The 24,059-nt window shown below is 39.2% G+C and overlaps 1 protein-coding gene across 3 annotated transcripts in view; it reads right to left on the bottom strand.

Annotated features, from left to right (window-relative positions):
- Positions 1–24,059, bottom strand: part of RAB28 (RAB28, member RAS oncogene family) — an 89,206-nt gene that overhangs the window by 49,671 nt on the left and 15,476 nt on the right. For all 3 annotated transcript variants that reach the window (XM_074951670.1, XM_074951671.1, XM_074951672.1), the window contains exon 4: positions 14,588–14,717. In XM_074951670.1, the coding sequence (XP_074807771.1) occupies positions 14,588–14,717 (130 nt within the window). The remainder of the gene's footprint in view (positions 1–14,587; positions 14,718–24,059) is intronic.

Genomic DNA, 24,059 nt, shown 5'->3' with positions numbered 1-24,059 from the left:
ATGCAAGAAGTCTAATTTCCATTGGTGAAATCACACTGTATTTATGTCACATGATAGAGAAGACAAACTTTAGAAAGAATGAATGTGCATACTCTGTGCCTTTGAAAAGCTTAGCGGTTTTCTTTTAATCAAATAAAACATACAAAATTAATTTCTAGAAGTTATGTTGATGTATTTTAAACGGCATGATTACACTAACCTACGAGTAGAAACGCATTGCAAATTAATTCTAAATAAGCTACTCAGACAGCACAATATCTTCCATAGCTGTCAGACTGTGCAGACATTCACACATTTTCTGTTTATAATTTTATTTCATTTACTAGACTCAGCTTTTGTCCACCATATGTCCACTGTACATTAACTATTCCCTGAGGTACAATTAAGGGCTTTCCATTTGTTGTAAGAAGACCTAAGTATGAAGGACGCAGCCAGAAACAACATTTCTACCTAAACCAAAAACAGAAGCACATTCAGCCTGAACTATGGCTTATGCAGCATCTTTTTTTTTATTAGACATGTGTCCACACTGCTAAAGAAACGACAGCCAGAACCTGTGGCAACAGTACATGATTTCTCAACATTTTGTGTGTGTATTATTATAAAAAGAGGATATGCGTATTGTTCTAACCTTTGTATTTAAATCATTTATTACCACTTGTCATTTTTAATGGCATGTTCTCTAAATTTAAGCATAACTATTTACTGTACGGTAATTTTTTATTTATTGGTATTTTTGTAGCACTCACTGCAGTGGTATCTGAGCTCCCAGGTACAGTAACAGTATTCTGTTAGACTTTGAACCCGGCTGTCTAATTTCTGTTGTTCTTTGGAGGCAGGACATATGTGCACAAATAAAACAGCACCTAAAGATTTTTAACTGGGGGGAAATAAATCAAGTCTGTTGTTTTTGTCCTCATAAACAAAAGAAAGTGTAACATGGTAGTCATTTGCCAGTGGGGCTCATTTAATTCCACTCTTAACTGCCTACTCTTTTCCTCTTCAATTCTGAGTGAAAGAGAAAAACAATGTACTAGCTAGAGTTTAGTGCAGACAGGCAGCGTGCAAGCTTCCTCACTTAACTCTGTTAATGCATCTCAGTGGTGACTTACAAAAGTTTTGTTACTCTTGTCTTGCTCCTCTCTTGCTCCCAAAATGGTCTGGTGCCCCCGGCCCCCCGATGACAACATAGGTATAGGTTTAGAAGACGCTCATTTCCACTTGTAGCCTACGCAATATTACATTCCATAAATCAGATTCAGCCTGGCGTGAGTGCAAGTCCACAGTCCTGAATGGAATTATACCTATATCTCTGGAGTCATTTATATAGCTATAATTTATATAGCTATAAATATATACGTCAGCTTCAGCTCAGTGGCTGAAGCTTGAAGTGCAGTCCCCAGCCAGCCAGAGAGCAGGCTTACTATAGACCTATCCTACCTACTCCTGTCAGAAATGGCTTTGGACTTCACAGCCAATGCCCATAAAGATGGCAATGAGCTGACGCAGCCGCTTTTGCTACAGTACTGACAGGATGCATCCCTATGCTGCTCTGTTCCTTGCTATGGCTGCTGCCAAATCATGGGGCCTCCACAGACAAAGAACTGCCAAAACTCTGGGATCTGCCATCGTGCCCCATCATAGCTAGCTGCCCTAGAATCATCTTCAACCTTGGAAGAGACTAAAAGGAAAGTGAAATCCCTATTTAACATACTGGATGGTCTAGCAGATACAGTCTCCATTCTGGCTTCCCAGCTAACGTCAAGAAGGACTCTGGATGGGGACTATGAGTAGAACCTGGGCTCCCCCGTGAGATCAGATGCACCATGTACATTTGTCCACATAGATGAACATGTAGATATTAAGTCCAGGACCCGACTACCCTCTTGGTACCCACATCCAGGTTCTTTGATACACCCTGGGGGTCCTCTCCCGGTCATATTCCCACTTCACAGCTCATGGAGTATATCTACATAAACATTACAGAACTATACATCAATACTCCCAACTTCCTCTATCTTACACAACCTGCTGCATGCTTGGCTAGCTAATGAAGGAATGAACTTGTAGTTCAGATTGCACTTGATCCAAGCCGGGGTAACCATTACCTTTAACATATTGCAAATAGCACTCCCAAAGCTGTCCTGCCAGCAATGGCAATTTAACTGCGGTAGTCCCATGACCGCTTTGGCACTGCAGTCAGCCAGCAGTGCCACAACATCTATCCCCCTTTGCTGCACCAAGTAGAACTTAGGGTCAGGACCACGTCACTGAGGCGTCCCTTCTGATGCATTTTTGGTAACGTAAGTAAAGAAGTTTGTTTTTAAAATATGGTTTTAATTTTCCATGTCCTTAACCTAATAAAGAATGTATTCATGAATTGAGCTGCAAATATTTTAGAACTTTGCATAAAAGGTTGCTTTCATTGGACATTTTTTTCTTTCATTGTCTTGAATGATTCTTTAGATGTTAAAGGCCAAACTCACCACCAAAACAAAACATGCAGGCAATGTGGGGTTTTCTTAATAATCTGTGTAGGGATGATTATTTAACACAAAACATTCTATATCTACACAAACAACTTGTCAGATGGGCTATATCACAGGGTAAGCTGGACCTTTAAGGGAGTCATGGGTTCAGCCTCACCTTTGACTAGTTTCTCTCTCAGTCCAGGGGTCATATGATGGAAGCATATGAATAGGGGCTTATCTACACTATCTATGGTTTGCTGATACATCCATACCGGTATAGTTATACGAGCAGAGCAAACGCAACATATGCCAACAAGAAGGAGTTTTATTATCAGTATACAGGTTTCAGACTAAAAGCCGTGTTAGTCTGTATCCGCAAAAAGAACAGGAGTACTTGTGGCACCTTAGATGATAATAATAAATAATAATAATACTAGAGACTAACAAATTTATTTGAGCATAAGCCTTCGTGGGCTACAGCCCACTTCATTGGATGCATAGAATGGAACATATAATAATAAGAAAAATATATACATACAGATAAGTTGAAAGTTGCCACACAAACTGTGAGAGGCTAATTAGTTAAGATGAGCTATTATCAGCAGGAGAAAAAAAAACTTTCGTAGTGATAATCAAGATGGCCCACTTAGACAGTTGACAAGAAGGTGTGAGGATACTTAACATGGGAAAATAGATTCAATATCTGTAATGACCTAGCCACTCCCAGGCTCTATTCAAACCCAAGTTAATGGACTGCTTGTGTGGATTGGTCTAGGCTGAGGTTGATGGTGGGATGGAAATTGTTGAAATCATTCAACAACCTCAGCACCATCAACCTCAGCCTAGACCAATCCACACAAGCGGTCCATTTCCTGGACACTACTGTGCTAATAAGCAATGGTCACATAAACCACCACCCTATACTAGAAACCTACTGACCGCTATACTTACCTACATGCCTCCAGCTTTCATCCAGGACACACCACACGATCCATTGTCTACAGCCAAGCTCTAAGATACAACCGCATTTGCTCCAATCCCTCAGACAAAGACAAACACCTACAAGATCTCTATCAAGCGTTCTTAAAACTACAATACCCACCTGCTGAAGTGAAAAAACAGACTGACAGAGCCAGAAGAGTACCCAGAAGTCACCTACTACAGGACAGGCCCAACAAAGAAAATAACAGAACGCCACTAGCTGTCACCTTCAGACCCCAACTAAAACCTCTCCAGCGTATCATCAAAGATCTACAACCTATCCTGAAAAACGATCCCTCACTCTCACAGATCTTGGGAGACAGACCAGTCCTCGCTTACAGACAGCGCCCCAACCTGAAGCAAATACTCTCCAGCTACCACACACCACACAACAAAAACACTAACCCAGGAACCTATCCTTGCAACAAAGCCTGATGCCAACTCAGTCCACATATTTATTCAAGTGACACCATCATAGGACCTAATCACATTAGCCACGCCATCAGGGGCTCATTAACCTGCACATCTACCAATGTGATATATGCCATCATGTGCCAGCAATGCCCCTCTGCCATGTACATTGGCCAAACCGGACAGTCTCTATGCAAAACAATAAATGGACACAAATCTGACTTGAGGAATCATAACATTCAAAAACCGGTAGGAGAACACTTCAACCTCTCTTGCCACTCAGTAACAGACTTAAAGGTGGGAATTTTGCAACGGAAAAGCTTCAAAAACAGACTCCAGTGAGAAACTGCTGAGCTTGAATTAATATGCAAACTAGATACCATTAACTTGGGTTTGAACAGAGACTGGGAGTGGCTGGGTCATTACAGATATTGAATCTATTTCCCATGTTAAGTATCCTCACACCTTCTTATCAACTGTCTATCACTTGATTATCTTGATTATTTTGATTATCACTACAAAAGTTTTTTTTTCTCCTGCTGATAATAGCTCATCTTAATTAATTAGCCTCTTACTCCACCTTTTCATGTTCTGTGCGTGTGTATATTATGATCTTCTTACTATATGTTCCATTCTATGCAACTGATGAAGTGGGCTGTAGCCCACGAAAGCTTATGCCCAAATAAATGTTAGTCTCTAAGGTGCCACAAGTACTCCTATTATCAGTATAGTTATACTACCTCCCCGAAAAACATTAGTTACGCCAACAGAAGCACTCTTCTGTTGCCATAGCTGCATCTACACTGGAGGGGTTTGCTGGCATAGTTCTGGCTGTCTGGCGTATGTGATTTTTTGGCACCCCAGACCCACAGAGCTAAGCTGACAAAACTTTGTCAGTGCAGATCTGGTCACTGTAGACTGGCCTAGGAACAGGCCTGCTGTGGGGTATAAGACTAGGCTGAGTTCATTCAGGGGAAACTCAAATGAGCAGGAGGATTGTGTGAACTGCTCTACACAGAAACTCTCCTTAGTTCCCAGGCAGAGGATCTGCAGAGCGCAACCCTGCAGGGAGCAGGAGCCAGCTCGAAAGGTTGGTGGAAGAACTGTGTTCTTTTGAACTTTATATTAAACAAGCCAGCCTCTCAGAAAGGGAAGATTATTGAGAAAATACTCATATTTTGAAGTTTGATTAGCTGGAGAAGAAAGGGTAACGGAGGCAATAACTGGACTCAAAGCAGACCAGGAAAGCCCTGATATAGAAAGGATTCACATGAGTGCACTCTAAAGCCAAACATTCATATGTAGACTGGAAAATGTTTCTTTTTTGTGGTCAGATAAGATAGGTAATATGATTGTGTTTTGTGTGAATGCAAGTTAAAGGGTACACTAAAATATAACCTTTAAACTTCACAATATAACAGCACATCATTTCCTGCTCAGAGATAGCACTCCAAGATCAATTAATCATTGCTAAGGCGAACATAGAGTCAACATTCTTAATTAGTGTTGATGCACTCTCCTCTATGCCCTCATCTGTCATGAAGACTGTTTAAAAATCTGAGTTATTAGTCTTTATTGGGGAGAGGATCTGGTTAATATCTCTAAGAGTAGAAATCATTCATCCATCCACCATACACTGGTGCCTGATAATTTCTACCCCCAATATAATTTACAGATAACCACCGCCCTGAGACCATCTAGGCAGCTATAAATCAAAAAGAGAGTAGCTCCCATGCAACCTGGGTTAATTTTTGTTTACAATATATCCACAGAGAATGTTGGTTTGACACTTGAGGAGTCTGTTTATACATCAGATAGGGAAAATATAAAAGAACTAGTCATGGTAAAAAAACACCACAAATCAAATAAAATATAGTAGAACCATGCTAACTCACACTAATGACTAGAAAGCTTACAGTGAATTACTGAATTGTTAGAAAGTGAACACACGAAGTTAAAAAAAAGCAAAGATCTTACTGCACAAAATGTACTTGTCTTAGCTTGTGATAATACTTAATAAACTTGTAGAATACTGTATCCTAAAGGGATAAAGTCAACACACACAGGTTTTTGTTTTGAACTACTTGCTGATAACTGGAGCTTATCTCACCATTCCCTGCTGCCTTGATTAATATTTAATACAATGTAACTTTAGTATTGTAATTGACTTTAGCAAACAAGTTCTTTACTTCTGTTATTAACATTCCTGTTTTAGAAAAGCTGTATTATCACAGTCATCACAGATTTTACAACAAATGTGAAATTCAGTATTTAATTTTGCTGTCAGAAAATAAATGTGAAATTTTAATTAGTTGCTTACTGAATAAATAAAAATAAAAGCTTGAGAAGTGCTGATGTGATTAAGCAACTTAATTAATTAAGCAATTAAGTTGATTAAGCAACTGATGTGATTAAGCAAATTAATTGATGATAGGCTGCAAATGAAGGAGGCAGATTTGGCTGGACCTTGGTTACAATCTATACTTGCGCAGTTTACATCAACCTAATTATGTCAGGGTACACACGACAGCCTTGCTTCCACCAATATAAGTGCCTTACTACATCGGCATAGTAACAACTCCACCTCCACGAGAGGCGTAGGGCTTATGTCGGTATAGCTAGGGCGACACAGAGTCCATTTTAGACGCTGTGGGTTACTTACATCAACTCTTGGCAGTCATTCTTATCTATTTCAGGGCTTCATGGGGGAGCTGTGAAATTGACAAGAAAGCTGCTCACAGATTGGGCTGTCACCCTGGGATGAGTGGGGGGCTCCAGCCAGAGCCCAGTTGCCCACTGGGCTCCCCGCTCGGACCCAGGCTACTGCCCTGGCTCCCCACTCAAAGCCAGGCTACCCCCAGGGTCCAGGTTCCCCACTCCTAGCCACGCTACTTCCCGAGCTCCCATACCTGGCTGCATTGAGGTGCCCAGCTCCCCACTCCCTGCTGGGAACCTGCCTGCACCCAGGCTCCAGGCATGGAACTACACACTGGGAGCCCAGGCAGCTGCTGTGTTTCAAGCAGTGAGCCGGGGGGCAGCTGGTCTCCAGGTAGGGAGCTCCTCACACTGCCTCTCAAGTCAGTGGAAGCACTCCTGGTGGGGACACTCACCACCGCTAGACGGAGGGTAGTGTGGACATGAACTACTGCAGTATTACTGAGGTAGCTGTAAGTCAACCTAACATAGGTTGACTTAAGTTTGTAGTGTAGATAGACATGCCTTCAAACTGAGCCTAACAAGACCACTGAGATATGATGTGGGAAAGTAAAGGAAGAAGAGAGGAGAAAGGAAGAAAACCCCACCATAACAGAAGACTAGGAGAAAAGAGACCATATATCCTGAAGAGAACAGTACTGTTTTCTCATAGAAGGATGGTTCCCCTAAGTTCTTGTGATTTTTTCTGTCTCCTGCTCCTAATGATCTAATCTGCAGGGCAAATTCCTTCTTTCCTGCTGCACAGAGAAGAGAGAAATACTCCAGAAGCAAGAGGAGGAAAAAAACATGAAAAACTTAAGGGACCTCAACTCATCCCAACACACCTAAGAAAGCCAGTACTAAATTAACAAATAGTATAGTTCTCTCAAAGTAAGGTTGGCGTGAGCAGAGGGAGAGGGACAAGGAAGGCAGGGACTGTCTCCTAAATTTTGGGGTTTCTTCAGCTTCTCCTACTTCTGGATGGTTTAATCCTCTGGAAGTTAAGCAAGGTCAGGTTACCCTGCTTGCCTAGAGAATCTGCTTCTGAAGACAAACCTGAAAGACTTTAAAGAAACTAACTATACAGGGAACATATCATATCAAGGGGCTAAAGCAAATTTTTAATGAAATCTTTTCTACCTAATTTTGAACCCTGCAGTACAAAGCAGAGATAGTCCAGATAGTTATAAAAGAAAAGCTCATGTGATTGTCAACTAATAATATTGTACTGTACTGAAAAGAGAAAGTTAGATACTTCTGCAACCTGCTCCATGGAAAAAAACCACAAGACTGTGAAAGTTATCGTATTGTGATTATGCCAAACTGGAAAAGTAGCTCTTTTAAATTTGATAAAAACATTAATTAATATGGTGTTTAGTGCTCTGAATAACACAATTCTGCATCCCCACCTGGAGGCAAAACAAACTTCTACCTGGGAAGGGGGTTCACACCAACATCTCAGTGTCTGGGTTCTGAAGGTCTACCTAAAGTCTTTGACTAGCAGGCTACTGATGTAAAACAAACAGTAAAGTTACCTAAGCAGTTTTTGGCAGTTTTCTGTGTTAAAGTAACTACTACTTAATATTATGATTTCAAAGATGTTAATATTGAGGATGTGTAATGATGGAAGCCACATATGATAAAACTGCTTCCTAAGAAATGCTGAAAATACTAATGAGTCAGATATTCCTTACACAAAGGTGTTAGTGTCCACAAGAGACAAATGTGCATATATAAGTGCCACAGGAGAAAAAGCCTAACACACATGCTGCTGAATGGAGTGCATGTCATTTGTGAAGCCAATCTGCAAAACATGCCAGAGGTGTTTGGAAGAAAAACTTCAGTAAACAATCTTGTTGCAACTGTTGTATAAAAAAAAAAAACACCAAAAACACCACATACACATTCATAACTACTTCTGAAAAGAAAGCCAGATACAAGCAATGCTTTACAGCTCCAGGTAAATCCTCAGTATGGATTTCCTTATCAGTATTCAGTGGATGGAACACTGGGTTTCTTCCCATTTTCTACCCTGCAGAACAGCCGAATAATTAAGTTTTCTTTTAAAAAATGAGAGAGAGAGAGAGAGATGCATATTGTAACTTTGTCAACATACCCAAATCATCAAATGTGTCATTACAGAAACACAACACTGCAGATGCATGCAGTTCATAAGTGCTTAAGAAGTACGAAGCAGGCCAAATTAAGGCTTTCTGTCCAAATGATCAAATGCTGAATACAACATCATTAGAAGTCACAAAGAAAACTTCTAATTAATGGGACTGCAATTAAACATGCAGAATAACCACTGTGGAAATAGTGTCTAATGGCAGCCTTCAGTGATGCAAGTACGGTGGTACGGTACGGTATGCCATACCAGTAAGATATTTATAGCTGGTATGGCGTACCGGAAAGACACAGGAGGAGCCCGCCCCCAGCCCTTCCATGCAGCTGCATCTTCTGATTCCTCCTACATGGGGTCTGTACAGCAGCCCTGCCGGAGGAGTTGCACGTTCTGCCCCTTTCGCCGTTGTGGTTCCTGGGATAGCCATGCGGTTCAGGACCCTCCCGAGAATTGCAGCGGTGAAAGGAGCAGAACGTGGGGCCACCGAGCAGCCCCACACCGGCAGCTCCTTTGGCATGGCTATACCGCCCCCAGCCTGGCCCCTAGCCCTTTCATGCAGCTGTGTCTCCGAGTCCTCCCCTCCCTGGGGTATGTACAGCAAAAGTCTTCGGCACAGCGGGAGGAGGACAGAACCCCGCCCCCCCCCCCCCCCCAGGTAACGTAGGATGGATGTGGATCATGGGGAAGGGACAGGGAGAGCAAGGGGGCCCCTGGCAGGGAGGAGTCACGTGCAGGGTCATGTGGGGAAGTCACGTGCCCCCCCACCTTTGTGTCCCTCCCATTAATGCAGCGTACTGGCAAGAAATGATTTCTACTTGCACCACTGGCAGTCTTCGTAATTACACTACTGCAAGGGAGAAATGCAGAAATAAACATTATTGGAATAATCTCCAAAAGCTAACTGAAAAGCAGATGAGAAAAAACACCACTCTAAGACAGGTAGCTGGAAGAAGCCATAAAAGGCTAGAAGAAACGAACAGAAAATATGTGCCTAATTTAATGAACAGGAGTAATTCCACTGACTACTTGTTTAAGTGCTTTGCTAGATCAAGATTCTAAGTATCATGCTGTTAACATACCTGGATTTTACACAAAAAAGCAGGTTTTGTTGGTAAAATTCAAACATCCACACTTGAAAATTTGGTCTTTAGAGAAGTAAAAAACATTTTAAATTAGTTGAAATTAAAATCACCTTATTTGTATTTTGTGACAAGTGATACTTAGGAATCCAATAAATCCGTTTGCCATGGAAAAATGCAGAATTTGCGTTTTTACAGAGAATCTTTAGTTTTTACATTTTGTGAAAAAATAAAAACATATACAGTAGAACCCCATTTATCTGAGTTTCCATTATCCGGCTCTTCGTATTAACCAAGCTAGGGCTGACAGCCCGAATCGGGGCGTGGGCTGTCAGCGGAAGCCCGAGCTCCACCACACACGGCTGAAAGTAAGAGCCCCGCCGTACGGGGCTGAAGCTCTCCGGATTATCTGAATTTTCGATTAACCAATGTGGCCCCGGTTCCAATTAGGTTGGATAAATGGGGTTCCAGTGTATCAGTAAAACACTGTGTTCAACTGATACCTGTGGCTAGGGAAACTAAAGTTCAGCGTCTCATTTTAATTGCGGAAAAAAATAAGATTTTTATTTTTAATCAGAGAATTTGGGGGATTTTAATCACGGAAAACTAGGATCCCTCGTGATGCTATATATCCGTGGACACTCTGATCATTCATGGAATTAGCAATCATTATGGTTTAGTTTCTGATGTCTTGTCTCAATGAAGGACCCCACAAGGTTGATACACCGTGGTCATGATTATGACTTTGGACGAGATCTCCACTTACACAGAACAAGATTACAACTGGCTGCTACAGAGAAGACAGTGAAAACTATCTGAGACAAGTAATAAAAGTCATTGGAAGTACGGATAACAAAGTACTAATAGACCTTGTTATAAGGAACTGGGGATGAAAGCCAATTGATACAAAAGCTTAATCTGCCTTTTCTGCCCATTCCAAAAGATATAGTTGTAGCCATGTCTGTTCCAGGATATTAGAGAGACAAGATGAGTGAGGGAATATCTTCTATTGGACCAACTTCTGTTGTAGAGAGAAAAACAAGCTTTTGAGTCACAGAGAGCTCTCCTTCAGGTCTGGGAACGGTACTCAAAACCTCACAGCTAAATGCAAGATAGAACAGATTTGTTTAGCATAAGTAGTTAGCACATATTGTAAGGGTGTTTTTGTCTTTTATCATTTTCCTGTGAGAGTTCATATGAGAGCATAGTGCACTAAATGCCCCAATAGCAATTATCACCACACTCTTGAATGAACTCACACAGGAAAATGGTGAGAGACAAAAAACACCCTAAATAGGGTGACCATACATCCCATTTTGGCCGAGACAGTCCCTTTTTTTAAGCCCTGTCCTGACCATCCCGACTTTTTTGCTAAAAATGGGCATTTGTCCGATTTACACTTGCCAACTGATCAAGTCAAGAAACTGGGGTGTGGAGGAATGTGTGTGTGGGGGGGAGTGGCAATGGCACTCTCGCACAGAGGGGGCAGGGCTTTGGCAGGGGGCAGGCGGGGTTTGGGTGAGCAGTGATGCCAGCCCCAGCCTTGCATGGGGAGAGTGGGGCAGGGCAGCTCCAACCTCATGCAGGGAGGAGCAGGGGAGGGTGAGCAGCTTGGGCCACCCCTGAGTGGGGGGGGTAAAGGCTCAGGCTAGCCCCATGTGGTGTCCCATTTTCCCTTTGGGAAATATGGTCACCCTAACCTTACATCACCTGTGGGGTGAACACTTCACAAAGCGATCACTCTATATCTGACCATCAGTCCTCATCCTCAAAGGAAATGTGTACAACACTTTCAAAAGACAGGCATGGAACTTACATTCATAATTCTGCTAGATACCAAAAATCATGAACTGAACAGACACGCTGGATTTATGGTTTATTACAACAATCTGTAATCCACTAACCCCCCCCTTTTGTCCTAAAACTGCAGAGATGTTAATGGGCCACTCTACCTTGAATGGTCCCTTAGAATATGTGCTACCTACTTTTGCTAAACAATCTGTTCCATCCTGCATTTAGCTGTAAGGTTCTGAGTACCTTTCCCAGACCTGAAGAAGAGCTCTGTGTGACTCAAAAGCTTGTCTCTCTCAGCAACACAAGTTGGTCCTATAGAAGATATTACCTCACTCACCTTGTCATTCCAAAAGATGACTATTACCAACATGTTCACTTCCAAATCATTTAGTAGTACAGCGAAAGCAGAATTTTTTAGAAAAAATAACTCTTTACTAACAAATATGCTAACTGTCTTCTTCTATGCCTAGCAAGTATCATAAGAAGATGCAGTACACAACTACATTAACGTTCTACAATACTTGATGATAACTTGCACCATTTGAAAATAGCATTTATTTGGAAAAGGTATTTTCAACTACCTTAATGCATGTGCGTACGTAGTTCAAAGTGAAGGAGGGAAATGTAGACTTAAGATATCATCTCTTCCCCCTTCTTAAAATATTATCTAAATGAGAATTATTTCCCCACTTCAGTTAAACGCTTTCACAAGAAGACTAACTGACATCAAGAAAAGTTCCTATTCCTTCACAGGTGGTATCAATATGTGGAATAGTATGATAAATGGGAGTTTAAAGCAAAGTAACATTAAGATACTGAAAAGGGACACCAGCACCTTTAAACATATGCCAAGACTTTAACCAGGCATTTTTGAAAGTTAGGCTCTTAAGTCAATATTTAGTCACCTAAATAGCGGCCTGATTTTCAAAAGTACTGACTTGAATGGGAACTGCTTGGTACTCAGCATTTATTGCAGTTTTCTAAAAAGATATGCTGTAGCTCAAACATAAATTATGGTTTTGAGACAAATTATTGGATGAGATTATTTACCCTGTGTTATGCAGGAGGTTAGACTAGATGATCATAATGCTCCCTTCGGGCCTTTAAATCTGTGACTCTGTATGTTCTGTATGGTCGCAGCTCCCAACACGTTATCCTATCATCATCTACTGACTGCAGAAGCTGAGCCATTCTAAATGGAATGCATTTATTTAGACGCAGTTGGCAGTTGGCAGTGGTGTTAGCTTTAACCCCTGTGATACATAGGCATCAAAACCATACTTCTCCTGTGAGTACTGATCTTATTATCTGCCTGCTTGTGTCACAACAGGAGCATGAATACAATAAAGTACTCAGGACATATTGAGATAGAATCCTTCTTTGATTTCCTCTTCCTGTTGTAAAGTTTGGAAAGGTAATTAATTTCTAAATGCTTCATTCTGGTCATGGTTAAATAGCAATAAGGCACTTGGATATAAAATAATTACTAATCTACGTAGCATTCCTTGCTCCCTTCCTCTGGAGAGATGCCATACTTCTAGAGATTTCCATAACAGCACTATACATTCTTTAGGATCACAAGAAAGTTATATTTTGCTTTATTTTCATATCCAGCTGGCCACAGAACAGACATAAATTACAGGCTCTCCAAAACAGATAAGAGGTACCCCACTCCTTCAGCTCATACATTTATGAGCTACAGGCCCTTTTCTTGGTCAATGTCAGTCTGCTATTCAAAAATTCATACAGACCCATAAAACCAAATTCTACTTTCGGTTGTATTCAGTGAGTTCCACTAGTTTAATGAGGTTTCATGTACATAATTAAGAAAAGAATTTGACTCAAGTTATATAACAGAGATACAGTTCTCTCCTCTAACCGAAATTGAAAATCAATGTCTGATTTTCTGTCTATGATGGTGTCATTCCAGCAAAACAGCATTACTTATGTGTATCCTCTTGTAAATACTTTACAAGCTTTGCACAACTCCAGGTAGGAAGTCCAATTTCTAGGTAGAATATAAATCAATGAAAAATATTTTTCATTTGGATTTCAACAGAATCTGTATTATTGGCTCTGGTGTGCTATGGTACAACAGAGTCTATGTTATACTTTCAGAAGTGCTATTTATATATTGTAACTAAGTGTTGCTCTGTGTTCTTCCCAGAAAAACAAAAGCAGTCTTTCATAATGAACATCAGAAATAGTTTCAGCATTGCAGTTGCAACTCTAGAGTTAACGGCTAGGAATTAACGTATCTCAACTTTACTTTCATTCGCTTGTAACAGTTTCAAAAAGTTATCTTTCTGGATGAAATGTATCACGTTTGGTCTTGACATGAACATGAATTATTTGAGAAAGACACAAAAATGTGTTTTACCTTTTGTGTTATTTAAGCAAATATAGGTCCATTACTAAAGATTATTAGAACTTTTCCATTGCACGGCTTTTTTAATTTTTTTAAACTGGGCATATCCTGCTCCTACTGAAGTTAATGGTAAAAAGATTAAGAGATGTGGGATGAACCCCTGTGATTTCTAATCAGGGAGTTTCTGAAGGACTGATTACAACCAGGAGAAAATTAGGATCCAGCTGGTATTTTTATGATTGGGAAATAATTTCTTAAGAAGGGTTTTTGATGATTAGGAGTAAGAAAAGGATCAAACTATGTTCTGATGATCAAAAAGGGGTTTACGATGAATGACAAATACCAACAGAACTATGGAGAATAATCCACCTCTAAATTATAGATGGTATGCAAGAAAATAAAAATGCTCCAGGAAAAAATCTCTTTCTATGCTTAAAGCTTAATACCATGCTTTTAAATTATGGAAGCAGATTATTTTATTAACTGATTTCCACCTAGCAAAGAAAAATAGTCACTGTTACAATATAGAATTTAGAAAGACCTAAAACATAAAACCCATTATGTTGTTCCACTGTAACTAAAGATGTGTCTTATAGTATTTCTCAATATTAAACAAACAGCCAAAGTACTTCAATTAACTAGTATTTATGCATTAATAACTTACTTTTATTGCCTACCAAGGCCACAAGTGGCTGAATTTCTGATTCTTCATTTGCTTTCTTTACCATATTATACCAGTCTTCTAAATTTTCAAAGCTCTGGTAATTGGTGATGTCATATACCAAAAGGATACCCTGAGGAGAAGAGATATATTTGAAACATTATACATTGACAAAAGTTATTCATTGCAATAAGTTACTATTAAATTCACATTAAGTTTATTTTTTAAAATTCTTCAAAAGCTGAGATGCCACTAATTGTAAATGTTTTTATTATTAATTATTATTATTATTGTAATCCAAACTGAACAGTTAGGATTCAAGCAACTCCACTAAATAAATATTTTATGAGATAAGACACATAGCAGTACACAGACTTTATTACTCATATATTAATTGTATCACAGCTAGAGAAACACAATGGAAATTTAGCAAAGAAAAACAGCAACCAGTATATTACTCACAGTAGAATGTCACTGTCCAACATTTACATTTCTTTTAAAAACCTCAAAAGCTTTTCAAAACGAAAGTTAATATTGATTTAGTTAGGGATTGGTCCTGCTTGGAGCAGGGGGTTGGACTAGATGGCCTCCTGAAGTCCCTTCCAACCCTGATATTCTATGATTGTAAAAACTAAGTTGTAAAAGGGCTGCTACTTATCTAGTTTTCACCATAGGTTTCCAGATTTGATTTTTTTTTTATTTTTTTTTTTTAATTGTGAATCACATATTTCTTATGGCCTGCCTGCTGCTTCTATTCTCCCAGCTGGGGCAAAAAGCCAGCTCCAGTCCTTTACTGTTGTAGAAGACAAGTATTGGCAGGCTTTTAACAAAACTCTAAGGGCCTGATCAAAAGCTCAGCATAGGTCAATGGAGAGACTCGGATTGACTTAAATGGACTTTAGGTCATGTCCTAAGTGAGAAATATTCAAAAGACAGATATTAATCAGGTGTCCCATAAAGTCCATTATTTTGTCGCAAAAGTCCATTGACATCCCTGACTTCCCTGCAGGCTTTAGCCTACCTCTTCTCATCTTTTTTCCTCCATGGATTCAGTGGTCAGCTCTCACCTTCATTCTCTTCTCAATTATTCACCCTTTGTCCTTCTCTCCCACTGTTCCATCCAATTCAATATCCCATAGCCCAGGCTCACATCCAGAATCTGCTTCTGCTGATCCTGTTCCCATCCTTCTATATACCTCTAAAGAAAAAATCACAAAGACCACGTAGCGTTCCTCCACTACAAATCCATCCTTTTCTCCTTATGTACCACCAACTTCCTTGCAAAACGGCTTTACTATTCCTTCAGAAGCCCTGCTTATAACCTACGACAACTTTGATTCCTCCCTCTCCGTACAGTATTATCAGCTTCTTCAAGGAGATGGACAAGAACTAGCATGACATCCCTTTCACCCTCTTCCCCACGAAACACTCTTTCCTCTTTCATCTCACTCACTGAATCTAATGTCTTGCACCAACCGTTCCCTTCCAACTCTTCCATCGCCTGCCCCTTGACTCCATCCCTCCCAGTTACTGATCTCCTTACTCCTACTCTACCCATCCTTCCAAAATATTTCAACCTGGAAATATGCAGGAGGGAAGTAGCAGTTATATAGCAAAGTTACTTTCCTAACTTTGAACATCAGTTATACAGTAGGAATTGGGGGGAAGGGGTACAAAGAGACTGGGATTGGGACAAGCCATGCCCTCAAGCAAGCATGCTCATGAACAGGTCAATCAAGGTAACAGTTGACTGTGAGGACTGAAAGTGTTCACATAGAAACTCAAAATAAAGATCATTCTGAACTGGAGATGTGCCATCAAATACCAAGGAGAATGTAATAGATGCATACTGCCTACTAACCAAGTGGCTATTCTACACAAATGGATTTTTGAGCAATTTGTGGCTGTTATAAAAACAGAGTGGCAGAAAATAAAGGAGGATGGTAAGGTCTTGAAATGAAAATATAGACCCCCTTGGCAAAGCCCCACCTTCATTCATCTTGATTTGGGCAATAAGGCAACACCCCAGTGAGGGCAGAAAGTTTAACACAATTTATCATAGCTACCTGACAGTTGGGATGCCAAAAAACTGCACTGTATCCAAATTTTTGTTTTACTAGTGGAAGCTTTGTTGTGAGCAAGACACAGTGTAGTGCCATGTCTAATGAGAATGGAAAAAGGGGAGCACAAGGGTAGGGGTTGTTTAGGTAAGGAGAATAGGAGTGAGGTTGGTGGAAAATAGAAAATGAGGAGGACCACGTGGCATGCTCCTTCCAGCTCCAGTACTGCCACCTTCCCCATTTAGTAGAAAAGCATGACAGTCTATATCTCAGATAGCTCCAGAGTTCAGAAGACACTTGGGCGACAGCAGCATGTTAAACAAAATGAATGCAGAGTAACGTATTTAAAATGTTTATACCTAACATGATGGGCTGGCTGTCTCCAGTATCTCTTCAGACCACCACTGTGCTGCTGCAGGACTTAAAGCCAAGCATAGCCCCTGCTCCCCCTTAGGAGAAAAGGAATCCCACCACAGAGGTTTCATGGAAGATACTCTTGAAGTGAGTTCTAGCAGCTGTAGCTCCACAGTGTCCTTACTATTACCTTCCAGTCCATCTCCAACACTTCCTTAAAAAATGATGTACTTTCCTCAATCATTCCCTGTCTTTGAATCCTCTCACTGATTGTCCTGCACAACAAGTTTAAACTCTTGGTACTTGCTCCTAAGGTCCTGCACAATTCTGCCATGGACTGCCTGCCCGTGCGCGCACACACACACACACACACCCCTCTAACAATACCGACCTCTCCCTGCTGTTTCTCTTTCTCCCACTCCAATGTCTAGACTTTTTTCCAGGTTACCCCTTATGCATGAACTGGGAGATCACTCTCACTATATCCGGTCCCGCACCCTCTTCTTAATTAAACAACAGAAGCAAATGCTGATGTCTGAACTCATGGAAATGATATAGGATTGACAGTGTTCACTACTCTCTCCTTTCATGTCTTGGGGCTTAGTTTGATTGCAACCCAGGATATCCACAAATTGATATCCGGTATTTGAAGACAGCATTGGGCCTGTTTCCACAATGGGTTACCCAGGTTTTATATCAGTATAACTCTATTATTTGAGACATGGGCTGGCAGGGATGCAATAGAAGACAAGGACAGACTGATTTTATGGCCTTTACACTAAATACTAATCTGTAATCTTATTTTTTGTCCCAACAAAAAGATAACGTATAATACTCTACCAATGACTTATTCTGAACTTTACAATTATGGAGGTGCTGGTCACAACTTCATATTTAAGATTTAGTTCGGTTTTCTACTGAAAGCAGAGATTCAACCTTCATTTTCTCTGGAAAAATACAGTGTATCCTCCCCAAACTTACAATACTTTAAGTACAGAGAGAACAGATATAAAATTCAATCATTGCTATTTCCCCAACGTGCACATGAAATACACTTAGAAAGGAGGCATTTTTAAAGGATAAAAAATTAGAAAGAAAAACAATTAAAATTAGCCTGGCAACACAGATGTAACACTGCCCCACCATGAGAAAGAAAAATGTTTGAGAACTGACAGGATACCACGACGTGAACAGTATGTTAATTCTCTAGTCTCCGGCACATATTCCCTGCTTGCATAACAACATTCTGGCAATGGAGACATTATGCCTACCTTACTGAACATGTGAGTGCTTTTTGTTTCTGAATTGTAGAATATTTGCAAAAATAGTCCACTGGAAGCTGAGTGTACTGCAGAAATGATTTGCTGGTCTCCAGAGAAGATATGGTCCGCACTACTCTTATTCTGTTAACAAGCTAATTTATGAAGTAGCATATGCCAACTCTGAAGGATACTTTACACTAGAGATATGGATAGGGTCTGCAGCTATACAGCTCAGAGTTGGGAGTTGGTCTAAAACATATTTACAGCATAAAAATGCAATTCTAAATGCTTCATAACAGTATTAAATGGAATTATACAAAATTTGACACTAGAAAAAACATTTAAGAAGTTTCAAATATTTACAACAGTAGTATATTAAAAAGATTAAAGAAAATGCTAATCCAATAATTTTATAGTTTAATTATTTTATTATCAATGCTCATCAAGTAATAGCCCTATCCAAATGATAGATATGATTATGGAAGAGCTGATTAAATTTTAATTTGAGATCATTAAATTAAATTTAATGCTCATGAAAAGCCTCAGATTAAAAGTAATAGACACTGAAATCTTCTAGCCACAGAACAGACGTAGCTCATGTAGTGGCATCTTCCCCCTACAAACATGCAGAGAGCACCCATGCTTAAAGGTAAGGTAGTTCACTGTCTATGCCTATTAATCATCAGCTTCTCTGAAGAGACTAACAAAAAGGTTGCCAAGACTGGCAAATCTGTGATGTGGCCACATTCTCACTAGGGACTAGATGCAAACTACATAGCTCTCAAAAGTACAAAAAGGAGCCAATCTACTTGCATCTTCTTTTGTAAATCTCTTAATAAGTTTTCCCATTGTTAACATAGGTACATAAAAGTTCCTTATACTGATAATTATCACAATAATATATTAAACAAAAATCTAAGTTAGCTTTTAAAGGGTGCCTTACTCTGGCTGTTTAAATAATATTTACTTAGCACCTTTCATTCAGAAAGATCCCAAAGCTCTTTACTGTCTGCTAGAATCATTTCAGCCACCACGAAATTTAGCCAGCTCTGGGGTGGAATGCAGCAACCACATCATTCTGGGCTAGCAACACTAAAACAACAACAGTTTTAGGAGGGGAAGTAAATTACTAACTTCTTCAGCTGAAAGTACATGGAAAATTAGGTAGATACATTGGAAATAGACTGAGACACCAAGGTTAATACCACTCCGATTGCGAAACGTGACATAGGAAGCCCAGAGCTCTGTTCTATGCCTCAGCCACAAGATAGCATCTCTAACAGTACCATAACCCAAAGCTCCATCCTGGAGAGTTGATTCTATTCTGAATGAGAAAGAAGGAAGCCACTAATGCCAATTTCTGCAGCACCTGGAGTTTCTTTGAATACCCCTCATCCAAATACTAAGCACACCCAACAGTCTGATTACGTCGTCTGACCAGATCACGGACTAAAAGGATATAGGTACAGGATATACTGTTTACAATGACTTGTGCAGAATCTGTATCTACCATAGGCCCCAACCCAGGAAAATGATGCATATGGGTAGTAGACCTCTGCACCCACGTGGAGTCCATTTGACTTGCATAGGCATAGCAGTCCATTCACACACAAGAAGTTGCAGAATCAAAGCTTTACATGGTTAAATTCCTTGGGGCAGGGGGCAAGTCTTCTTTTTTGCAGGCAAAGCAACAAGAAAACTACCACTACTTAATAATTAGTTCTATGGAAATGACACATAACATTATCTGCCTTAAGAACTGAAATTATTGCCTTTTGCACACTTAATAGAACCTTAATGAAATATTCTGGATAGATATTTATGCAGACAGTATATGGTTGCTTCAGTCATACATTCATTTCACAGCTAACAAGGCATTAAGGGCCAGATTTAAAAAAGGTATTTAGGCATGTAAAGATGCATATAGGCACCGAGTGAGATTTATAAGGAACCTATCTGCATCTTTACGTGCCTAAATACCTTTGTAAATCTGATGCCTAATGATCTGGCATTTATGAACTCACACGTAAAAGCGATTGGATGTGAAGGGGCTGACTTTTGAGGAAAGATTAAAAGAACTAATGGTAACATTTTGAAAACCACATTGATGATTTAGGCACTTAAGTCACTTATTCAAAAATAATTTTGGTACTTTGGAGACAAAATCCCATTGACTTTCAATGGGAATTAGGTGTCTAACCTGCTTACATGCTTCTGTAAATCCTATTAGACACCTATCTGCATTCTTAGGCATTTAAATACTTTTGTTAATCTGCCTCTAGTAAATGGAGACTGGAGCAGTGGCATATTTCAAGACACTAAGTAAGTAGGTAATAATTCCTTATGAATTTTTTGCTTCAAGAATATCATCATATATTTTGTCTTAATTAAATATCTAGCTTTGGCTTATTATAATGATCAAATACATTATTCAATCATGGAATCATTTTATCTATGAAATAAAAGATCCAGGGCTGAAACCTTACCTTAATATTCAGTATGCATTATATTTTCACATTACTTAATTCCAAGATATACACACGGGTCCAACAAACAAAGCAACTGATCAGGATGCAGTATTTCTATTTGCACTTTTTAAAGTTAGACTTTAGCATATCTTGTAGCAGGTTATCAAAGTACAAAAACCTCTTTAGGCAAAAACAAATCAAGTCAGAGTGCAAATGGATTCTCCCATTTCATCCCTCTGAACAACCTGATTGTATCTCTAAAGAGCAATTAGTTTTGGGTCTGAATTAAGGTGACTTCTTATAGTCGTTGGTGACAAGGTGAGTAACACCAGCAATTTCAACTGCCTGCTGTGTTATGGAATGCACATGGATGCAGCTATATGTTCTGCCTATCTACTCCCTTTCTTTATACTTCACTATATTGCCTGCTCCCAAGAATTTTGTTATATACGTAGACTAGGATTCTTCCCTTCAAATTCCACATGGTGCCCTATTTCGATCTCCCCTTTTTCGCTTCCACTAAACCTTCATATTCCCTACATTGAAGCAACTTTCAGCCTGGAAGAGAACAGACGACAGCTTCTTCCAGAACTATCCATGCTGTTTCATCTGTTCTTCACAGAGGCTGCTGGGAAGCTAATGCTAAGGAAGTGTTCAGACCAGCCCTGGGAGGACAGACATCTTGGCATAATACTTACTAGAATTAAAGGAGACGGAAACTGACATTAATTTATTAGAAAGTTGCAACTAGTGTAGTTTATCAATCAAATAAAAGTAGCTTTTGAAGTTCTTAGTTATTTTAATGGAAATGTTACCAGATAACCCAATGCTGCTAAATTACAGATTACTATGATTTAAAAGAACACAATCAGCTTTATAAAAATCACACTTTGATCTGAATTTTTTGGATCTACTATTGCTAGAAGAAACTCCTAAAATCATCAGTGAAAGTAATAAAAGAAAAAGTATTTGTGTTCATTGGGAACACTGTGAATAGTTAGTTTCCTTGTTTCACTGCAGTCACTTTCACCTGTTGCTTGATAGGTCTTTCACAGGACAGAGAAAATCTTTTTTTTAAAACATTAAGTTAAGTGTGGCTGTAAAACCACAGACGTTACCAGGGTGACTCAGGATCAGGTGTAATACTTAAAACTACTTAGCCTTTTTTAGAAATTGACTAAATTTTAAGTCGACAAGGAGGTCAGATTTTTTTACCCTATCAATTTGCAAATCTTAGTCATTTTAATTAGCAGCCCCTGCTCTATATTTATTAGTGTGATGCCAAGCCTCCACTCTTGTCCAAGTCCTAGAGCCATATTCTTCCCTTTATTGTGAGAAGTAGAGACCAGAAAATAGAAGTAAAAAGAAAAAATACATGAAAACAATACATTTTATCATATACATTGTCTATTGTTCCTGTTGTAACTATTGCCAAAAATAAAAGAATGTAGTACTTAGTTTGATGTTACTAAGCCAAAAATAAAATTATGTGCTAGGGCTATCGATTAATTACCGTTAACTCACATGATTAACTCAAAAAAATTAATCATGATTAATCAGTTTTCATCGCACTGTTAAACAACAGAATACCAATTGAAATTCAATATTTTTCACTGTTTTTCTACAATTTTTAAATATATTGATTTCAATTACAACGCAGTATACAAAGTTCACAGTGCTCAATTTACATTATTATTTTTATTACAAATATTTGCACTGTAAAAATGGCAAACAGAAGAAATAGTATTTTTTAATTCACCTCATACAAATACTGTAGTGCATCACTCTCTTTATCGGGTAAGTGCAACTTACAAACGTAGATTTTTTTTGTTACATAACTGCACTCAAAAACAAAACAATGTAAAACTTTAGAACCTACAAGTCCACTCAGACCTACTTCTTGTTCAGCCAACTGCTAAGACAAACAAGTTTGTTTACATTTACGGGAGATAATGCTGGCAGCTTCTTATTCACAATGTCACCTGAAAGCGAGAACAGGCGTTCGCATGGCACTTTTGTAGCTGGCATTGCAAGGTATTTACGTGCCTGTTATGCTAAACAGTCGTATGCTCCTTCATGCTTCAGCCACCATTCCAGAGGACATGCTTCCATGCTGATGATGCCCATTAAAAAAACAATGCATTAATTAAATTTGTGACTGAACACCTTGGGGGAGAATTGTATGTCTCCTACCCTGTTTTACCTGCATTCTGCCATATATTTCATGTTATTGCAGTCTCGGATGATGACCCAGCACATGTTGTTCATTTTAAGAACACTTTCACTGCAGGTTTGACAACACACAAAGAAGGTACCAATGTGAGATTTCTAAAGATAGCTACATCACTCAACCCAAGAATTAAGAATCTGAAGTGCCTTCCAAAAGCTGAGAGGGACGAAGCGTAAAGCATGCTTTCGGAAGTCTTAAAGAGAGCAACATTCCAATGTGAAAACTGAAGAACCTGAACCACCAAAAAAGAAAATCAATCTTTCTGCTGGTGGCATCTGACTCAGATGATGAAAATAAACATGCATCAGTCCATACTGCTTTGGATGGTTATCGAGCAGAACTCATTATCAGCATGGACACATGTCCTCTGGAATGGTGGTTGAAGCATGAAGGGACATATGAATCTTTAGTGCATCTGGCACATAAATATCTTGAAACGCTGGCTACAACAGTGCCATGCAAATGCTTGTTCTCACTTTCAGATGATATTGTAAACAAGAAGCGGGCAGCATTATCTCCAGCAAATGTAAACAAACTTGTTTGTCTGAGCGATTGGCTGAACAAGGAGGAGGACTGAGTGGACTTGTAGATGCTAAAGTTTTACGTTATTTTTGAATGCAGTTATTTTTTGTACATAATTCTACATTTGTAAGTTCAACTTTTAAGATAAAGAGATTGCACTATAGTACTTTTATTAGGTGAATTGAAAAATACTATTTCTTTTGTTTTTTACAGTGCAAATACTTTTAATCAAAAATAAATATAAAGCGAGCACTGTACACTTTGTATTCTGTTGTAATTGAAACCAATATATTTGAAAATGTAAAAAATATCCAAAACTATTTTAAAAAATGGTATTCTATTATTGTTTAACAGTGTGATTAATCGCCATTATTTTTTTAATCGCTGGACAGCCCTATTATGTGCACATCATTAAAAACTGCATCTCATAAATCTACATGTTGTTACAATATTTTGTTTAGTCCTAGCATTCACTTAAAGTTGTTCCATAAGCTTTTGGGGCAAAAATTAATTTTCACTATATGCAAGTTCTGCAAAAAATATTTAGCTACCTGGTTGCCTCCTTTTGTTTGCCCTCTT

Source organism: Natator depressus, chromosome 4, assembly GCF_965152275.1.
Source record: "Natator depressus isolate rNatDep1 chromosome 4, rNatDep2.hap1, whole genome shotgun sequence".
In the NCBI taxonomy this organism is placed as follows: domain Eukaryota; kingdom Metazoa; phylum Chordata; order Testudines; family Cheloniidae; genus Natator; species Natator depressus.
Note: the sequence above shows the minus strand (reverse complement) of the source record. Positions and strands in the feature narration are given on the sequence as shown.